Source organism: Protopterus annectens, chromosome 9.part0 (genome assembly GCF_019279795.1).
Source record: "Protopterus annectens isolate FY-2018-M chromosome 9.part0, PAN1.0, whole genome shotgun sequence".
NCBI lineage: Eukaryota > Metazoa > Chordata > Ceratodontiformes > Protopteridae > Protopterus > Protopterus annectens.
In genome coordinates, this window is record NC_056743.1 from 899,026,831 (window position 1) to 899,049,328 (window position 22,498).

At 39.2% G+C, this 22,498-nt stretch overlaps 1 protein-coding gene across 1 annotated transcript in view; it reads right to left on the reverse strand.

Moving 5' to 3' along the window:
- Positions 1 to 22,498, reverse strand: part of LRP1 (LDL receptor related protein 1) — a 2,772,300-nt gene that overhangs the window by 1,925,120 nt on the left and 824,682 nt on the right. The window contains exon 9 of the mRNA XM_044083629.1: positions 15,875 to 16,064. Within this exon, the coding sequence (XP_043939564.1) occupies positions 15,875 to 16,064 (190 nt within the window). The remainder of the gene's footprint in view (positions 1 to 15,874; positions 16,065 to 22,498) is intronic.

The following is a 22,498-nucleotide window of genomic DNA, read 5'->3' on the forward strand; positions in this document are numbered from 1 at the left end:
CAGACTACCTTTATCTGCCATGACAGCAAATTAATTAACAGAAAAGGTACCAGCAATGGTACAAGAGTACCCGAAGGTATGAGAGGAAAGGGAAAAAGATTAACAATGATGGTAAAGATAGAATACCTTGCGGTAAAAAAGTGGTAAAGAAAAAAGCAGCAAAACCTGAAGAAAATATATACGCTAGATGCGATAGGATAAGAGACAATAAAATATGACCTTTCTGACAGAAAAGTAATCTGTAAAACTATTAAACAACAAATGACCATACTTAGCTCAAGAGAAGTAGCTTGACACGACTGAATGGCAAAGCGGCAAACGAAATCTGAGGTAACAGGAGAGGGGGGTTGTGGGTAAGAGTTTAGCTCGAGAGTTTGAAGCTGACGCGAGCTTGGAAAATGGCTGACTCGGTTCTGAGCTCAGAACAGATATCCATGCGTAATGACTGAACGAGGATTAACAATATCAGACGATAAGTTATAATCTTGGGTTGCTGAGGTAAAGGACGGGTTGTAAACTATACAGATCATAATGCAAGTAGAAATTCTGTTTCTTAATTTTGTACAGCTGAATGGTTGAATTAAGGCCCTTGGCTTGATCTAACAGCAAGCTGTAAGTAGAAGCAAGTAAGTAACAGAATACTGAATGCAAAAAAAGTTTTCTTTTAGCAAATAAATGTTTAAAGTGCAACTTGAGAAGCTTGTAGCTGAATGCAACTGTGTATCTGGTAATTATGTTTCTATAGAGACAAGCTGCTAAGAAAACAATATAAACAAAATACGTTTTTCTTTCAATGGCTAAGAGATTATGTCTTTTTAAGGCATTCAAGTTATTTTCTACATCTGGGAGAGGAATAAAGATAAAACAAAAACAGATAACACATGGTGTAAGTAGAAGCATAGGCTATACCATGAATCTTTGCATGGATAACCTTAATTATAGGTCAGTTAAACCCTGTCAGTGTAGCTATCAATCAGGGACAATTGCTCTTATTAGGATGGATTAAATTTACTGTTTGAAGATGTACATAGTTTTGTGTGTGTGTGTGTGTGTGTGTGTGTGTGTGTATATATATATATATATATATATATATATATATATATATATATATATATATATATATATATATATATATATATCTATATATATATATATATATATACATATATATATATATATACATATATACATACGTTACATTAAGTTAATAGGTTCTGGAGGTGTTCTGAGAGCGTGTTTGTTTTTTGTTTGAGGGTTTTCATTAAAATAGAAATTCTTGTAAGATTTGACATAGGTTTAAAGGTTTAAAATGGATATGGCAAGAAACTACTACATAAAAATATCAGTCTACCAAACAATGTGTGCATGTAGCACAAAATCTGAAACTAGATGTTTAAAAAACACAGGTGAGCATAATAACTTGTTATCATAATGGTAATACTTTCCATATTATATACTACAGGAGACACATTCAGTAAGAAATGAGCATGGAAATTTGATAAAGAAAAGATTTTTGGAATGATTATTCAGTGGAAGATTTCAGACAAAGATGAAGGATAGTACTTATATTAATTGCTAGAGGAGCTCCAATAGTGAAACAAGAGGAAAAATGATAATGCCATATTTGTAGTAGTAAGTGGCTACTGGCAAGGGAGGAAGACTACACTGGCTTGTATTTATATTTCACCTAAAGCTGCTTCAATGGAGATGAAGAAAATTCTAGTGGAAATAATCAACTTTCAGCACATGACTTATAGGTGGGGAATGGAATTTGATTTTCAACAGCAAGTATGTATCTAGGGGCCTAGAAAGGAAAAATATAAAAGGGGGTTGATTTTTGAAGAACTTTATGAAAATATCTGGCATGGAAGATGTGAATTTAGTAGCAGGAGTTGGGAGAAAATTTGCATATTATTCCCGAAGGTAAAAATAACTGGGCTGGGCTAGACAGAAATTATATTTCACAGGAAGACTAGCATTTAATTGAAAGTTTTGATACGCATCCAATGACTACTCCAGATCATGCATCAATAATAACTAAAATAAAAATGCAGGATAATGAAAAAAAAAGAGACACTGGCATTTCCTCACCTATCAATTAACTGAGTGCAATTTAAGAATGGGTAGTGGAAATTATTTGGGAGTTATTAGGGAAGATAGAATTTTTTTCAAAAAATGCAGCTATGGAGATGGGATAAAAATGAAAGTGTAATTTAAAAATAGGATAGAAACAAAAGAAAAAAGACAGTTAAGAAGTAATATGAATTATTAACTAATTATGTTACTAATACTATAGTAATACTAACATTACTAATTAATTATAAACTTTCTTCCTGTACACTAAGAAATACTCTTCACCTTTATAGACTTATCCTTAAAAAACCAGAAGACCATGTCATTACAATTTAAATATATGTATATAGTAACATCTCTTGTAAATTACCTATTACTGTTTGTGTCACCATCATGGTGAGTACTGTATTTTTTATCACCAACAGCATTTAAGATTGGATTGTTGCAACTTTTTATATTGTATTTTACATCTGTCTCAGAGCTTTTCTCCCTGGGTCTCTACTGAAAATGGACATGTATCCAGTTAGACTAGCCCGGTCAACAAATGTAAAATAAAATAAATTATTAAGAGAGTGACACAGGTTAAAGTATTGCACAGTAAGAGAAATATCACAGAACAAGAAGAGATGCAACTGCTAAAGAGAAAATAAGGGACTACCCTGGATAACATGTACAAATTTAGGGTTCCTATTAGAAGAACGAAAGTCCAAAATATCGAACGGCTGTATACGTAAAAATCCTGTTCATCGATGTGTTTTTTGTGAGACTGCAGTACAGTGAAGACTGGGAAATTTGCCCTTTCCTCACTGTAGTGCGATCTCGGAGTTGGTATATATAATTAGCGGGGGTGGGGGGCGCAGTCCCCCAACAAAGGGTTCAAATATAGCATTTTTGCTGTTTACAGTATTCGATTATATGAACTTTTGTTCATGTAATACAAACCTCAAATTCAGAAAGACTGCTGTTAAGCAACTGTTTTTTGATAACTCCAGAGCACAAAAGCTTTTAGCACAATGTCTCAGGCAACAGAAAGTGTAAAGGGTTGTTGCCAAGCTGAGGGAGCTTATAAAAATGAAAATAGAGATCCTGTAGAGGGTATTAAAAATATTTTAGAAATTTTATGAAAATCGGTATAGACCAAAGAAATGGGAAAACCAAGAAATAGTACAAATGGGAATATTTATGGAAGAATTACACATGGCAAAGTTAGAGGTAGATGAGGCTCAATTATTAACAGTAAGGATAAGAGGAGGAGGTAAGCTAAAAATAGTGATGTATAACCAATCTAGAGGAAAGTCTTCAAGAACAGATGGTATTCCTGTGGAAGTCTGGAGCTTCAAGGGAGGGAAGAAAGTGATATGAATCTTTAAGGTTTTGTTTACCAGTATTTTAAAAGGAAAATTATAAAATTCTAGAAGAAAACCGTAGTGGCTGTAATACCTAAATATAGCAAAGACTCATAACATCCAGCTTCATATAGGCCAAATTTGATTCTAAATTATGATTTAAAGTGTTTATGCCTATAATGGCTAAAAGAATGGCAAAGATGTTGCGTTTGTGGAGGGGAGGAAAAACATAAACAGAACAATGATGATCCACATGGAAGCAGAAAGTAAGAACATGCCACTATTGTTGTGGGTCTTGATGCAGAGAAAGCATTCAATAGAGGAAGCTGGGATTTTATGAGTAGGGCAATGGAAGCATTTGCATCTCCTGACACAATAATGTTAATGGCTATATGGGAAATCAGAGGTTAAAGTGTGTGTGTGTGTGTGTGTGTGTGTGTGTGTGTGGGGGGGGGGGGGCCCTCTCTGATATGTTCTGTTTTGAAAAGCGTAACCAGGCAGGGGTGTTCTCTCTCCCTTTTGTTATTTAAATTATATTTAGAACAACTGGCAAAGAAAATACGGAAAGCAGAAATTCAAAGATATAATTGATATGGTAATCAATAAAATTTGGCTTTATTTGCAGATGATATTATTTTGTACTTGATAAAACCAGAAAAGGATATCAGCTGTAGAGCATTCCGAGATGGTTTCAAGACGTTTGGGATGCAAGCTTAATGAAGACAAAACAAAGGCGATAGCTGTAAACTATGAAACCACACACAAACTGGTTCATAAATAACCATATTTATGGGGACATGATAAAAGAAAGGACTTAGGAGTATGGGTTAAAATGGATTATGTTATAGGAACTGAAGATATATGGGAATTGACTAAAGAGAGAATACAAAAACTGAGAAACTGAAAGTTCTGTTTTTTGGATATGAATAGCAGGATACAAGCAGTGAAAATGTTTTTAGCCACTTTAATTTTAGGCACAGATCAGTCATATATTTACCAATCTGGGGAGAAGCTGTGGATAGCAATTTATGAAGAGTTGAAGGATTTTATCTGGGAAGAGAAGACGGCAAGAGTCAAGTAGGATAATGCTAGCTGACGCTTCCAACAGAACAAAGTTTGGGATGACCTGACTTGAAGGGCTATTTCAGACATATACAGTTAAGGCTCCTATACACAGCACAATCCAAAAGATATAATTCGAAACAGAAAGGGATGATAATGATGAAACAGGGAGGAAGCTGAAGAAAAAGAGAGACTGGGATTTTGGATGCAGATCCTTAAGGAGAATAACAACCATACAGAATATTACATTCATAAAGGCAGAAAGTAGTCTAAGAACTAAGCCAACATGGGAATGGAGAAAGGAGATTCAGGATGCCTGCAATAAGGGGTACAGTGAACAGGCAAGAGGGGGCTGGAATTTACTGGAGAAAACTGGCAAAAGAACCAAGTTATTGGGTGCAAATAATTAGAGAGGGAAAGGTAACAGAATGGGAAGAGGCCAAGAAGACATCTGGAAAGTAGGATAGACACTTTGATAGGGAAGGCAGAGTATAAGCAGACCAACAGAAATAGGGGATTCTAAGTAAAAGACCAGCACAGGTAGAGTTTTTAGTTCAATCTAGAACAGAAGATGCTGTTAAAAAGGGATAATTAGTAGAGCATACAAAATATTGCATGATAGCAATAGGAATCAAATCAGAGGAGATTAGAAAGGATGTGGAAGAGATTGGATAAGCAATTCACAAAGAAACAATGGCAGGATACACGTATGGCTCCTAAATATGCAATACAGTCTGGAAAATGTAGGATCTTTACTTTGAAGTGTTTACATAGGTATTTTTATACCTCATGCAGACTCCAAATTTTTTTTCCTCAAGTAGATTGCAAATGTTAGAGGTGTGACAGGAAGGAGGTAACTAGGAACATATTTTTTTGGAGTGTAATGAGTCAGAAACTTTAAAACTTCCCTGCAAACAACGCTGTCAGAAATACTGGGTCAGCAAATTGGTATAAGCAAGAAAATGATTTTTTAAATCAGAATTGCCTAGACAAAGTAATGCATTGCTGAGTTTAATTCTGGTGGCTGCCAAAAAATATATATATATATATAACTAGAAAATGGAAATCAAAGTCTGAACCAGCTGTATCAGAAGTAGTCAACATAGTAACAGAGATAAAACCTGGAAGTGGGATCTTAAGAAACGAGTAGGAACAAATTACGTAGAAAAAATGGGAATTGTGGGAACAAAACATACAGAATAATGTTTTGGAGGAGGAATGGGCTTTAAGGGAAGGCAAAAATTCAATGAACTATTTAATATTCGACTCAATGTCTGTATAGAAAATATGTGATATACAACGTTTGCAGCTCCATTTTAATCTATGATTGCCTATGTCATAAGTGATAATTCCATAAAGACTTTTTTTAAACAAAAAAGTACCCTAAAGGGGCCAAAGTCTGTCATTCACACAGTCAGACTGAGATTTTGAATGTCAGGATGAAACAAGTTATCCACTGTCCTATATGAATAAATCCATGCTAATGAATTCTTTGGTAACTGCCTCTGAATGATTTCATGGGAAGGGAAAATCAATGTCTAAGGCCAAAATGAGTATGACTTTTGACAAGTTGTTTTTGATCTTTTAAAGGACTTGGGAAATTAAAAGAAAGAAAGCAAAACAATATCCAATCCAGGGAATTGAGAATATACATGTTCTCCAGGCCTGCTTGCAAGGTGTTCTGGAATATACACGTTTCAGTTGTTTGGTCAGATATGAAGCAAACGTATCTATCTAGGAAATTACCTACTTGTGGTTTATATGCAGGAAGACTATGGGTGCAACATCGACTCATGAGGGTTTATACTGTGTTGAAAATATAATACGATACAGCCATATTAATGCAAGTAGCCTGCAGGATTAAGCTGTGCTGAACTGCTATGTTCCTGGCAATCATGACTAACTACAAAGTGGGTAAGATGTTGTTTCCCCCTGTCTTAGTAACACAAGACCTGTGAATACTAACAGTGCTCCTGGTGACCAGCACTGATTTAGGGTTTTCCGACCTTTTTTTTTTTTTTTTTTTTTTTACGGTTAATAGGATTGTGTTAAGGATAACAGGTTTGTGCCTGTGTTGTGGTTCCCAAATTCCTTGCACCCTGATTCCTGCAATACAGCCCTCAATCAAAGTTTGAGGCATTTGGGTCCAACTACTGAGAGGGGTTAGAGGGGTGAAAGAGAGACACTCATGCTGTGTAGAACTCAGATGGCCGTCCACATGGGTTCTTTTTTTTATAAAGCTGAGAACAGGAATTGGAAAAGACAGGGGAAGAGCCTAGACTGAGGAAAGTACAGTTTTGTACCTACCATAAATGTAGATGTTCGAGTGCTCATACAGCTGCAGTCATAACAGATGGGTTATCCTGCCGTCAGGCGGGTCCTCGGTTGGCCGAATTCCATAGTCTAGGTCCGGCGTCGGTTGTCATTGCTTCCTCCCTGACGTCAGTGCAACAGGGGTATAAAAGAGGCAGCCGACGCCATTTTCTTCAGTTTTTCTTGCCCCAGATGTCAGGTGCCCCCAGAAGGAAGGCAAACATAATGTTATGCAAAAATACAATGTTGATAAATCAAAAACAGTAGCTGCAAGCAAATACACCATAAAAGAATACCCCAAAAGGTTATATGAAAAGGGTTTGTCATAAGGCCTGTCCTAAGAGGGGTTGGAGGGAGGGAAACCTGGACTGCAGTTGTATGAGCACTCGAACATCTACATTTATGGTAGGTACAAAACTGTACTATGTTCATCGTGCATACAGCTGCAGTCATAACAGATGGGAAGAATCCCAAAGCTAAGTAAGGGTGGAAGGCACTAAGTGGAACTAGGAGGGGCTAGGATGCCCTGCAGGACTGCTGTGGCAAAGCCCGCTCTAGATTTAGAGTATAGTGGGAGGTGATAGTACTTGGAGAGAAAGTGTGCACTGAACTCCAGGTGGCTGCTTCCAAAATATCCTTGGTAGGGACCCCCCTGAGGAAGGCTGCAGAGGTAGCTGTGGCTCTGGTGGAGTGGGATCTGATGCATGCAGGCACAGTTTTTCCATGAAATGAGTAACAAAAGCGTAAGCAGTGGGCTATCCATTTTGAAATTGTCTGTTTGGAAATAGCCTTTCCTTGAGCACCTGCAGCATAGGACACAAAGAGTTGCTCAGATTTCCTGAATGGCTTTGTCCTGTCCAAATAATAACGAAGTTGTCTGTAGCTCCGAAACCCTGCGAGCTGAGGTGATAGCCAGAAGAAAGGCTGTTTTCCATGACAAGTACTGTAACTCTGATGAAGAAGCTGGCTCGAAGGGAGGAAGGGTCAGCTTTTCCAATACGAAGTTGAGGTCCCAAGCAGGGACTGGTAGTTTCCTTGGGGGTTTTATATTATCTGCCCCTCTGAGGAACTGCCTTAAGAGAGGATGACAGAATAAAGGAGGATCTGTGCTGTATTGTGCAGAAATGGCTGAAGCGTGGATCTTGATGGAGGAGAAGGAAAGTCCATTGTTTAACATCTCAGCTAGGTACTGCAAAATTTGAGGTATATTTATTACTCAAGGATTCTGTCCCTTCTTTTGATTCCAGGCACAAAATCGTTTCCATTTTGCGGAGTAGGCTTTTCTAGTAGAAGGTCTTCTGGCCTCCAAGATGACATCCTGCACCTCCTTGGAGAGGAGAAACTGTTGGGAAATCAAAGAATTCTCCATGCAGCTAGATTTAGAGTTTTGAGATGGCTGTGAAGAGTTTTGTAGTTGTGCTGGGACAACAGAAGAGGGACCAGAGGTAGGATCCATGGTGGGGAATGTGTCAGGCTCTTCAGGAGCGGATACCAGTGTTGCCTTGGCCAGTCTGGAGCAATGAGAATCATTTTCGGCCTCTCTGCTCTGGCTTTTAATAGAACCTTGGGCAGCAGAGGAAGAGGCAGGAAGGCATAGACTGTCAATGTTGCCCAATTGAAGGAAAGTGCGTCCACTTTCCAGGCCTGTGGGTGATAGGTCCTTGAACAAATTTTTTTCAACTGGCAGTTTCTGTGGGTAGCAAAGAGATCTATGTCTGGCTGTCCCCATGCCTGAGTTATCTTTGTGAAAACTTGAGGATGCAACTTCCATTCGTCTGGATCTGTTATATTTCTACTTAGGTTGTCTGCCAGTGTGTTTTCCTTCCCTGGCAGGAATTGTGCCTGTAGTTGAATTTGCAATTCCAGTGCTGTGTTCCATAGGGTAATGGCTTGCCTGCACAGGGGGTATGAATGAGTTCCCCCCTGTTTGTTTATGTACCACATCACTGTGGTGTTGTCTGTCCTTATCAATAGCTGGCCTGGATGCAGTAGGTCTTTGAAGGTCATAATAGCCTTTTGCACGGCTAGCATTTCCTTTTGGTTGATGTGAAGCAGCTTCTCTTTTCGTGCCCATTTTCCCTGAATGCACTGATCTGTCATGTGTGCTCCCCAGGCGTAGTCTGAGGCGTCTGTTGTGATGATTTGAGTTGCTTGAGGTACACAGAAAGGTAGACCTGTGCTTCTTTGGCAAGCTTGAGCCCACCACATAAATTCCTTTTGAAGGCATGGAATGAGTGGTATAATTGTTTCCAAGCTGTGGCTGTGTTGAGACCATAAGTTTTTTTAGGTACCATTGAAGTTTCCTCATACGCAGCTTTGCACATGGGATTAGTAGGATGCAAGATGCCATGAATCCCAGAGCCTGCAGGACTTTCCTTGCAGTTAGCCTGGTGTAAGTTGCCATTTTTCTGAAGTATTGAGAAAGTTGCCCTTGCTTGTCTGGCGTGAGGTAGGCCATCTGGGTGGTTGTATCCAAGCTTGCACCCAGGAAAATTATTTGTTGAGAGGGTATTAGTTTTGATTTCATTTTGTTGACCGTGTATCCCAGGAAGGTCAACAGTTTTATTACAAACGCCAGGTGCTGCAGTAGTATGTCCTTGCTGTCCGCTTGGATCAGGCAGTCGTCCAGATATGGGTAGACTTGTATCCCTTGTAGTCTGCAGAAGGTGATTACTGAAGCCAGGCATTTCGTAAAAACTCTGGGCGCAGTAGAAAAGACAAAGGGCAATACAGAGAATTGGTAATGGGTTGAACCTGCAAGAAATCTGAGGTATCTTCTGCAATCTTGTCTGATAGAGACATGCAGGTATGCCTCCTTGAGGTCCAATGTTACCAGCCAAGACTCCTTGCCCAGCATGGGAAGAAGCTGCTCTAATGTGAGCATCTTGAATTTTGGCACCTGTAGATATGTTTAGGATGGATAAGTCTAAGATAGGTCTCCAATCTTTGTCTTTCCTTGGTACCAGGAATAGTCTGGAATAAAACCCTTGACCTTGTTCTTTTGCAGGTACCTCTTGAATTGCTTTCATGTCCATGAGAGCTGAAATTTGTTTTTGTGCCTCTGCCCTTTGATTTTGTGGCAGGTTTGGCATGCCTCTCATTTTTGGAAGGGTGTGAAAGTGGAACCTGTAGCCTCTGTCTATAATGTAAAGAATCCATTTGTCTTTTGTAACAATATGCCAATTTTTTGAGAATAATGTCAGTTTTCCGCCCAAAGGTGCTGCCATTATAGCTTTGCTTGGCAGGTGTAGGAGGAAGTCATTGTGTCTGTTTTCTAAAAGACTGTGATCTATCTTCTCCACCTCTTGGGGTTGATGCTTGCCACTGTCTGGCTCTGAAAGATCCTTGAGGTTGCCCTCTACCCCTTGGATGCCTGTATCTGCCCCTTTGAGGTCTGTCCGTGGCTGGAAAGGACCAATTTTTTGAAGGCCAGTTTCTGCTGAAACGTGGAGGCTGTACCTGCAGGAAATCTTTCACTGTTTGCATTGATTTTGCTTTTTCCTCCATTTTCTTTAGCACCTCCTCTGCTTTAACACCAAACAATACATCTTTTTGAAGAGGTGCATCCAATAATTTAGCTTTGACATGATCTGGCAAGGTTTGCTCTTTGAGCCAAGCATGCCTACGTGTAACAGACCCCGTAACAGCAGCTCTATATGAGGCCTCTAAAGCATCAAAACCACACTGCAAGTTATGTTTACCCACTTGCTCTGCACCATGCAACAAATCATGTAACTCTTTTAAATCTGGTTGTTCTGGTTGTGTCATCTTGTTTTTCAGCTGAGATATCAAAAACTGTTGATACTTTAACATATGGAACTGACAGTTTAATGCCCTCATGGTTAAAGTAGCCGAGGTGTACACCTTTTTCCCCCCACCTTTCTAAAGATCTGGAATCTCTCTCTGAAGGTAATGGGTTTTTAGCAGTAGAGGCCTCAATTCCCTTGGGACCCTGTGAAATAGTTTCTGGGTCAGCAGTATGGCTTTTATATAGGAACTGGTGAGAATCAGGAACCCGGTAATACCTGTCTGGTTTAACAGGAGCTGGAGGCAAAGAATCAGGATTAAGGCTGGCTTCTGTGTACACATCATCCAATATATCTAAAACAGGAGGGATAGCCAGAGGCCTATGCTGGGGGAGCAGAAGAAATTCCCTGAGCCTTTTCTTGGAATCCGAGTAATCTTGGCCTTCCCAGTGAAAGTGTTCCCTCAATGTATGCTGGGTTTCCCCAAAAGAGAAGTCCTCAGGGGGGGAGACCGAGGGAATAGACTCCTCTGCATCAGAGTCTTCGAATGGAGAATAGGCACAATCCTGGTCCTCAGATAGTTCTGAGGTAATAGAAGCTTGATCTGAGGAAGGGTAGTCTTCCTGCAATCTGGGCCTTTTGTCAGAGGGGGGTTGAGAACCCCTGATAAGAGTAATCAAATCCTCAGCCATTTTAAGCATCTGTTTTTTAGGCATGGTGCCTTGAGAGGGTGTCTGAGGAACCTGTTTTTTGGTTTTCATTGCTGTTTTAGATTTAGTGAAGGCTTTAATAGAGAAGGAGGAAGGCCTGAAGACCCCTTGAGAAATGGCAGGCCTGTCTAAATTCTGAGTTTCCCCGCCAGGAGTGGCGTCAGTATCTATAGTAGGAATGGGGGCAGAGGAGTGGGTACTGAAGACACCGGTAATGCATTGTCATCGGTACTCAGGGGCTGCGTAGGCGTCTCGCTGAGTACCGGAGAACCGGTAGTCGGCCTTAGCGTGGTATCAGTAGGTGGAGTGGACCTCGTATGCCGGTCCTTATCTTTGCATTTTTTGCTCAAAACTGTTGCTGGAGTATCCGACGACATAATATAATTAAATTTTTTGCCAAAAAAGTGAAGGGCGAACTTCGCCCGATGCTTAATAGTGCGTTTGTTGAATCTAGCACAAAAACGGCAGGCCGAGACGTCATGGTCTGGGCCTAAGCAAGGTATACAGTAAGAGTGGAAATCCTTATGCGGTATTTGCTTCCCACATGAAATGCAATTATTAACTTTGTCTGACTTCGGTCTGAGGCAAGAAAAGTTTCCCCAACGGGGTACTTAGCTTTCAAGAAGACTTCGGCTGAAATACTTTCGTAAATCTCAGGAGCTGGCCGACTGGCACTTGCAAACTGCTTCTGCTTCGGGCACCATGCGGCAAGAAAGACTGGAGAAAATGGCGTCGGCTGCCTCTTTTATGCCCCTGTTGCACTGACGTCATGGAGGAAGCGACAACAACCGACGCCGGACCTAGACTTTGGAATTCGGCCGACCGAGGACCCGCCTGACAGCAGGATAACCCATCTGTTATGACTGCAGCTGTATGCACGATGAACATCCACTGAAGTTTTATCATATGAAGCCTGGCAAATGGAATCATAAAAATAGAAAGGCCAGGAATCCTAAAACTCTCTTTCAGTGGACCTTTTCTTCTGAGAAAGACTAAGGAAGTAATGTTAAGAAAGCATTTTTCTTGATGAAGAAAAGCTGCCAGACCAAAAGCCCTAATAAATGTTTTAAGTCATACATTACCCGATTCAATGCAGTCCCAACATCTTTCATAAAAAGCAAAAGTAAATTAAGGCACCAAAGTTACACACTGGAAATCAGTCACTGAACTTTATTGCAGAAGACAAACGGTAAGCGCTTTCACAACTTAATGTTGCTTCATCAGACCACGTCACTACAACTGATGCTTGGTTAAATACTAGGACAATTAGTATGACATCACAATTTAAAGAGATATTACTCCACTAACATAAGAACGAACATATATCAATATCCATAAGAAAAATCCGTTTGGTTTTTGCATCTTTCATAAAAAGCCCTAGTTACCTTTTTTAAATATTCTTCCTGACCTTCATATCAAGCACTACTCAAGCAATACGTCTGGTCTTTAAAAGGGCAGACAGAAAGAGAAGTCTATTTTTTATTTGATGTACATCTGCCATGCTGTTTGCAACACTTCCCAAATACTATCAAACTCACCTTGATTTATAAACTTTAAACTTCTTTTAATTCTACAAAATTATATAATATCTTCATGTAAGGGATTATAAGAAAAGAGATGACTAAACACTCAAATACCATGTGATCTATGTCCGAAGACCTCTGACTTCCTGCAAAAAGATGGGCCACTGAACGTACCTATGGGGTACATAAAGAGTCCTAGACTTGGGTGTCAAATGCACTGCTTGGAAACATTCCTGTGAATTCAAAATGGTAAAAAAAATTGCACTAAAAACAGTAAATAATCAAAAACAAAAAAGGCGTAATAAAAGAGCACACCAAAAATTTTAATAAAGAAACCAGCAAGCGCTTTCGTCCATATAAGACTTTTTCCTACTGACATACATTTCTTTACCCCAGCTTTTAAAACACAAAACCATCACATGCATAGTAGAAAATCACATGATTAAAAACATTAGTGCTTTAACATTTTCATTTTTTAAAAAGCAACAGTCTTCTCTATGGTTAAGTCCAGGTGAATGGCAAGCATTTAACTTCACTGCCATAGGTATTCTTGCCTTCCTAGCTCATCTTTAGCATTGAAAAGCCTGTCATATCCCTTTATTTCATCTAATATAAGGAATTTAACTTTACATCTCCCCCTTTTATAATGCTTAGCTAAAGCATTATTTTCCTCACCAATATTCACAACATGTTTATGTTCGTAAATACGTTTATAAAGCTCTCTGGTGGTTCGACCTATATAAAATGCAGAACATTACAAACACTTCACTAAGTACACCACAAATCTAGATTTACATGTATAGCAGCCCTTAATAATAACATTGACATTATTAATTACAATCCTTTCCAGGCCTACATACAAATAATCACAAAAATTGCAATTAAAACATTTAAATATCCCCATTTTGTTGCTATTAACTGGATTAGGGGTTCTTAATTTAGCTTGGAAAAAATTCTTAAAGCTTTTCCCCCTTTTATGAACAAAATGAGGGGAATTTCCCAGTAAATATTTTAGATATGCGTTGCTATCAAAAAGTTTACATTTATTACAAAAAATATTTTTAATAGCCACCGCATCTACACTATTACTAATCAACATAGAAGTTCTAAAATCTTTAACATTTTTTAAAACACTCTTGTGAGTTACAGCAGTACCCCTTACTGGGTGTTTAGGGGGCAGATGCCAAAGGCTGGGTCAACCATACTACTACAGTAGATGCCTGTGAAAGTACTAACATGGGCCTTATCTGTGAGATGGCAGTTTCTAGGATTAGTCAACAGAAAAGCTTCAAGTGGATTTTTTGTTTTCCTATTCTTCCACAGAACACTTTCTCATGTTAAACGGCTTCTTTTGTCTTTTTTTTAACCATATCTTAAATACCAGGCTCATACTTCTTGTCGGGCTTATTCCCTTTTTTACGACGAGTCTCTTCGGTTTCACCTTTCTTGTGATTTTTCTCCCAATGAAATAGTAATTTGTCTTTTGTTACATCACTAACTTTACAGCAATACTCACATGACTGAGATGTGATTACGACCAATGCAAAGCAAGCATCATGAATGGAAACCTTTAGATGTAATCTGTCTGTCACAAGGACACTTAACTGATTTACAGGGAAGACATTTCCATGCGAAAAAAACATTCTCATACTAGGTAAGTCAACCAAACCTTGCAGGATGGAATGGAACCAAAATGATAAAATACAGTTATAAAACAGGCCTGAAACAACAATCTAATCCTGAAACAGAAAAAGCACTTCAGTGATCAACAGTTCCAAGTGGTGAGAACAGCCAAATGTAGAGCACATCAATATTACTTAGACAGTCACTGGTGCTGCAGACACAAAACCATTGTTGGTCTACTCACAGGACGAGATAGAATTACAAAACATCTCAGGTTTGGATAACCACAGCTTTGATGGTATGTAAACCAGTACACATTATGTTTTACTACTCAATAACCATCCCTGAACAAAAACCTGCTGCTACAGTAATCATTCCTGAGATAAGATTATGGGGAGAGAGTGACTGTAGAAATTAACAACAAAGCCAGGACTGAGAAAGCAAACCCCACAACTAAAAAATGTTAAGACTGTAGCCTTGAAATAATTAGCCCAAGCTGAAATAACTATTTTACCACACTGCAGAACTCTTGAAAGACCACAGCTGTTATATTGTGCATAATTCACTGTTACACACAAAAGGTAATTAAACTAACAGAGAGGAACCTGAGAAAGAATGCCAGTGTAATGTATGGGGTTAGGAGTAACAGCACAGACTGGAGAAACTGAACCTTTTCTCAAAGAAAATGGCAGATGCGACACAGGTACATAAAGTAATGACAGGGCAAAGTGACAGAAAACCTTCAAAAAACAGAGAGAAGAAAGCTTATCTTTCAATCTTGAAAGCAAAAACTTCAATCTGGACATTAGGAAGCACTTTTTCTTGAAATCAAGTTGCTCTACCAACAGCTACTACAGCGAATGCTGACAAAAAAAGAAACAACTTTCATCAAACCTTTGAAGTAAGTTTTCTTTTGTAAGGGGCATGTCCTCTGCACCCTCATGTGAGGGGGAGGAGACACCACCAAATGTAAACAGAGTACTCCAAATTCACACAACAGAGAAGAAAAACAACTTCACTGTTGACAAAAGTTATTTCAGCAATAATTACTTTATCTACTAACATTCAAAATAATGGTTGTTCACCTTTCTTAATCCTCTTTCTCAACCAGTGCTGTATACTTGTGAGTTATAAAAAGGGGCTACTGGACTTTCATACACCTTCCAAGGATGCTGTGGACATGTGAGGCTAAGAGGAAGGCATGAGTGAGCAATTATAGGGTGTCAGGTTCAGGAAAAAAGGCAGATCAAACAGGTAACCTTGTCACATACTGTCATTAAATACGAAGCACATGGTCCTCCTGCAACGGGATCTAACCAGTCAAAGATGTTTTCTGACTTTATAAACAGTAATGAAAATTTTAGCTTTCTCAAACTGTATGCACTGTCATATGATACAATCATTTTTTCCACCCCAAAAGCTAACATTTCATTTAGCCGCTACTGGTTTCCTGTTATCACCCAACTCTGCTCACTCACCTTTTGGCTGTCGTTGTTGATGATAAATGTGCAGTGCACCCCCTTTATCCACTCTTGTAACAACCTGATAATCTGAGCTGTTAAAGCGGTTAACTTTGATCACGCTGGTTTTCTGCTGCATGTTTGTATTATCAGAATTGGTGGCATACAGATAATTTTCAAACACAGTCAGGCCATAGAGATGTTCAATCTGCAACATTTACAAAGGGAAAGAAAACATTTGATGCTGAAACAATACAAGAAAAATACAAACAGTGAAAAATACATTTCTGCCTCTAGATGTTATTGTTAAATCCAGTATATGAATAACGTGCCTACTTTCAGCATCTGTTATGCATTAAGACTAGCTGAATCAGAGAACTGGAGTGCAGGATGCTAGTCAAATCTGAAAAAGAAAACTTGTCTGGACTCTTGAAATTATTTCCCTTTAGTGACGGAAAGTAGAGTCTGCTTACTGGAAGACAACAAGGTACACTTCTGTAAGTAATTAAGTAGTCAGTGCCACAACAAATACTAAGTAAACATACTTCTCCATTTTCCCCCAATTAGAAACAGAACTCCTAGATGAGGAAATGGTTTCATAAGCAGACATGCCTTGTTTACAACAGGAATCAATTTTTACAACTAGGCACACTGAATCTGTGTTCATATCAACCTGATACACACACGCACACACACACACACACATATATTCACTTTATATCCTCGAATTATTGAAATATCGAAATTCAGTACTTAAAGGCTACAAAGTCAAAACCTAAAAACAACGAAAACTCATAAGTGTGAAATTCAAAATATCGCACACCGGAAATTTTGAATTAGCGCTTCAACTATAGGTTGTATTATCAGAATTGGTGGCATACAGATAATTTTCAAACACAGTCAGGCCATAGAGATGTTCAATCTGCAACATTTACAAAGGGAAAGAAAACATTTGATACTGAAACAATACAAGAAAAATCCAAGCTGGATCTATCTATACACTCAGGCCTTAAATGAATTTGAGGTTTCAATCACTGTGTGCTGTATTAAAATTCACCTTTCAATTTATGTCTCCCAAATTTCATACTTTTAAGTTTTGATATATTTATCAGCATATTACTCTCCTGTGCCGAAATGGTCAATTTACTCAAGTTCTACTCCACACACACACACACACACACACACACACACACACACACACACACAAGCTCTTTACTACATAAAAACCGGGGGGGGGGGGCAAGCTCCCCTGTGCCCCCACACCCCCTACTTTAATATTCTAACTCTGAGGTCGCACTACATACAAACACACACAAAACACCACCACACAAGCTACATTCTCCTCGCACACACACATCACAGAAACAAAACACACTAACACACACCACAGCCCCTACCCAAAACCCTTAACAAATAAACATTTACCTGAATCCACAACCACAGCGAAACACCGGAAGCACTAATTCAAAATCTCTGGTGTGTGAGGTTTTGAATTTTGCGCTTCTGAGGTTTCGTTGTTTTCAGGATTCCACTTTATGGGCTCGAAATACTGAATTTCGATATTTCAGTACTTCGAGCTTCTAAAGTGAATATATATATATATATATATATATATATATATATATATATATGTATGTATATATATTTCAAACACTGGCATTAATGCTTTTCTGGCCTGCTAATATACCAGAACAGTTGTTCCTATAAGTGCCCAGGCTGTTCTTAAAAAATGTCTGAACTAGTGCTTGCTTTTATGTAATTTGGTAGTCTATGGCATGTAACAGCTGGTCTCTCACAGAACCAATTAGTACACTTCTCATTTCTATATAATCTTTTACATAGGCTGCCTGATTCATAGGTTCATAGGTTTATACTAGGCTATCTGCCCTAGGGCATTTATAAGCCTAGCCCAAAGTTATGTGGCTTTCACCACCCCTTAAGTTTGAAAGGTACTATGCCCATTAGTTTACCGTGCCTCTGTCCAGCAGTGACACTGAGGTGATCCCCGGGGCAAACCTGCGATCTCCCATCCATTGATCAAGATTTCTCTTGAACAGGGCCAGCGAGGTGCTCTGCCTCGCATGTACCGGGATTTTGTTCCACAGCATAGGGAGTCTCTGGGTGATCCCTCCAGCACGTCCTATTTATAACTGTGTTAAGGTTTAAGTCTCTTCCTCTTGTATTTCTTATGGATTTAGATTTTTTGAGGTGGAGCATGTCCATCAATTCCGGGTTAGACATGGCCTTGTACGTTAGGCACAGGTCACCTCTGAGCAGACGGTATGCGACTGAATAGAACTGGAGTTCCTTCAGTCGGGCAGCATAAGACATATTTTTGAGACCCTTTATCCTTTTGGTGAGGAACTTTTGGGGCCTTTCCAATTGCTGCAGGTGTCGGGTAAGATACATTCCGAATGGGGCATTGTACTCAATCATTGGTCTGATGAGTGATGAGTACAGGGGAACAATGACCTCCCTTGATCTAGATGTGAATCCCTTCATGATCAGGTGGGCAATGTAGAAGGTTTTCCTAACTACCTTGGCAATGTGGGTGTCAAATGAAAGGTTACTGTCAACCTGGGTCCCCAGATCCCTGATAACCTCTTCTGTGCTTAGTGGATTGCCACCTATATGGTAGCTATGGGTAACCTTGTTTTTCCCGAAGGGTATGACTATGCATTTTTTGGCGTTTAACTTTAGGCCATGGCTTTGGCACCAGTTATCCGTTTCTATGAGACCCTTCTGGGGGATATCTGTGTCTGATGTGTTTTCAACTATGGTGCCCAATTTGCAGTCATCTGCAAACTTTGTCAGCCATAATCCTCCTGTATTTGCCTGTACTTCTGAAAAGTAGATGCCGAACAAGAGGGGGCCCAGGACTGAGCCTTGTAGGACACCACTTGTGACCGGCTTGGAGTCTGACATGGCGCCAGCCACTCTGACCCTGTGGGTTCTGTCACTTAGCCAGTTTGCAACCCATCTTGTGACGTATGGGTTTACATTTAAGTTATTGAGTTTTTCCATGATGCCCGAGTGGGGTATTGTGTCGAAAGCTTTTGCAAGGTCAAGGTAAGCTGTGTGGACTGCCTTGCCCTCATCAATGGCCTTGGTGACTGTTTCAAAAAAATCAACCAAGTTTAAAAGGCATGATCTGCCCTTGACAAAGCCAAACTGGGTTGGATCCAATGTCTGTAAGTCCCCTATGTCTTTATTTATGAGTTCCATTATGATCCTCTCCATAGCTTTGCAGACTAGGCTTGTCAAGCTGATGGGGCGGTAATTTCCAGGGTCAGTGGAGGCACCTCCTTTGTGAAGTGGGACCACAGTTGCCGTACGCCACTTCTTGGGTACGTATCCTGAGGTGAGGCTAAGATTAAACAGCTGCCCTAACAGCGGGTTTAGTTCCTCATTGAGTTCATGGAGCACACAACCGGGGACACCATCTGGTCCCATAGATGCTGTGATTTTTGCCTTGGAGAGAGCAGTTTTCACCTGAGCATTTGAGATGTGTGGGAGGCTACAATCCGCTGGGATAGATATCTCTCCTTTTGGGGGGGAGGGGGGGGAGAAATTAGCACTGAACCTGTCAGCCAGTATGTTGGCAATGTCTGTTGGTTCAGTGATTTTTACATCATTTTGAACTAATTCTGAGCATATCTGGGAGTTTCCTCCCAGGTTTCTAACATAGCTAAAAAAGGCCTTATGATTGTCTTTTGAGTCCTTAGCGACTTTTCTTTCAAAATTTGCCTTGGATGATTTTATGAGCGATCGTAGTTTTTTACTTATAGTGATCAAGGGTGTCTTCCCTTTTAAGGATTTTGCTCTATCTTGTAGTAGCTTTCTCCTTTTATTGTAGAGCTTGTTAATGGCTGGGGTCCACCAGACTGGGTGCTTGCCTTTGGTGCAAAGAGTCTTTGTTTTGTTTGGGATTGCCTGATCCATGCAGTCCTGGAGGTGCTGATAGAAGGCATTTGTAAGTGATTCAGCTGTTTGGGTAATGGTTTCCGCTGGCTCGGGGGCCTTGAAGGAAACCACACCAGTCTTAAGAAGTGTGAAGTTGGCTTTTGAGAAATTTTTCACTGTGGTCTTTTTTATCTGGGGTGGGGGCGGGATGTGGACTTCCAGTGAGATTAGTTTATGATCTGATCTCACCAATGAGGGGTACACCTCTGGTGCTGAACATTGTGTCCCCATGTTCGTGATGATGAGATCTAGTATGTTTTCTCCTCTTGTGGGGATGGTGACTAGTTGTTCCATGGCATCTGAGTTTATGAACTCTAGGAACCTTTGGGCTAGAGTGTTGGGGCTTGAGTAATGATCCCAGTCTATATTTGGGTAGTTGAAATCACCTAATATGATTTCTCCTCTGAGGAGAAATCATATTAGGTGAAATATATATCACCTGATGATTCGCTACTACTTTTTGATAACCCCAAACATTCCCAGAGGTCTCTAAATGCCCTATATACCTGAATAAGGTCTCCTCTTAAATATCTACATGAGACCTTGTACAACCTCAGACATTTTAGTCATTCATAACTTAAATTTTCACATCCATGGATGCCCTTGGTACATTTCTGCTGTACTCTTTCCGGTTTGCTTGTTTTCGTATAAGGTTTCCATGTTATCATTCCACATACAAATTTGGGTCTAATGTAAATAACAAATAATGACTTCATCACTTCTGATTTCTTAGACTTTACAAATCTTTTTATATAACCTATAGTTCTATAACTACCATTAACCAGCTGGCTGATATGATTAGAAAAATACAAGCTGGATCTATCTATACTCCCAGGCCTTAAATTAATTTGAGGTTTCAATCACTGTGTGCTGTATTAAAATTCACCTTTCAATTTATGTCTCCCAAATTTCATATTTTTAATTTTTGATATATTTATCAGCATATTACTCTCCTGTGCCCAAATGGTCAATTTACTCAAGTTCTCTTGCAGGCATGCCCTATGTAATCAGTTTACCCGATTTCAAGTCTTCCGCATACAGACTGCAGAACACATCAAATGAAAGAGATAGATTTGAAAGATAGAATCTAAACAAGTATGGGCCTAGGACACAGCCCCCCCTGACTGTAACCTAGCACTTCACCTGTCCATTTTCTATACGATGCCTGCCATATCCTATGCATAAGCCATGCAGCTATCCATCTTATCAGGAGTACATCAATACCTCGCTTTTCTAATTTATTGATTTTGTGTAGGACCCTCTCAAATGCTGAAATTAAATATAAATTATATCACAGTACAATTTTTCATTCATAGCCATTATTACATTGTTATAGAACATCATGTTACAGGTGGTAATACAACTATTTTCAACATATGCATTCTGATACATGCTTTCAAGTCCCAACCTTTCAGATTCTGACAAAATCTTAGCCAATATTACCTTCTCCATTACTTTCCACAACCTGAAAATAGATTCCAAGATCTATATGACTCTGTGTTTGTCCTATTACCCTTTCCCTTAAAGACATGTTTGAGTGCATGCTTCCAATTTTGAGGAAACTCCCCATATTTATATGGCTTAGTAAATAACGGATACAATGGTATTGTAAGTTCCTCCTGAAGTGTTCTCAGGGCATTACTAATTCCGTCTCCTCTCTGTGCTTTGTTTGAATCCAGTCTGTACACATTTTCAATGTAATCTGTATACAATCTGTAATCTGGATCCCAGTAGGACAGCGTATCACCCCTTTGTTCAGCCAAACTGTTTTGCATAAAATTTTGTAAATACATCTATAATCTGCTGTGCCTGAGAACAAATTTCAGAATCTACTCACAGCCTATCAGTTTGTATGTCTTTACTTCTTCCACATCTTTTGTATCTATAAAATGGTTTCCTATTATGCTCAATATCTTTGCATACATTTTCTTCAAAATGTTTTTGATCTTGTCTCACACTATGTTTTAACTGATTGTACAGCTTGTTTATTTCAGTTTTCAAAGTTGTAGTTCAACCTCTTTTCATTTCTTACATATCCTCCTGATGTTGTGTGACTAGATCCTGATGTTAAACTTTTTTTTTTGCTCTCAATTTCTCTTTCAAAGCTTTGCACATTCCATTAGTTTTTCCACTGAATACCTCACTCGGATTAGTTTTACTTAGTAACTACTCTGCTTCCACATAATCAGTTATTAATCTTCTGTGCATCGGTTTCACAGAATTATTTAGCAACTAGTCAACCTTCATATCCAAATGATCATTGCACATCATTGGTGGTAAAACCTGACATGAGTAACAGTAACTTCTTTAGAACACAAACAATGTCCCTGGTAGTATTTATTTTTAACAATCTGTTGCAATTGCTGTTCCTAAACATATGTTGTGAATAATTTCCTTACGAATGTTGTTGAATCAATATTACTGCAGTCTATTTCTGGTAAACTTAAGTCCCCAGCTAATATTATTCTCGCTTGTGTTTCATGCAAGAAATGTATACATTCTTCTAGGTCATCAGCACTTTACTATGGTGGGCTATACACTCCAAACAAATGTTATATGTTCCAGGGTTGTCTTTACCATCACATTTACAAAATTTGCAGTATTGGTGTTATTATTGAACATGCAATAATCACAGGTCTCATAACTATCTTTAATGCCTAACATAACGCCTCCACCTGA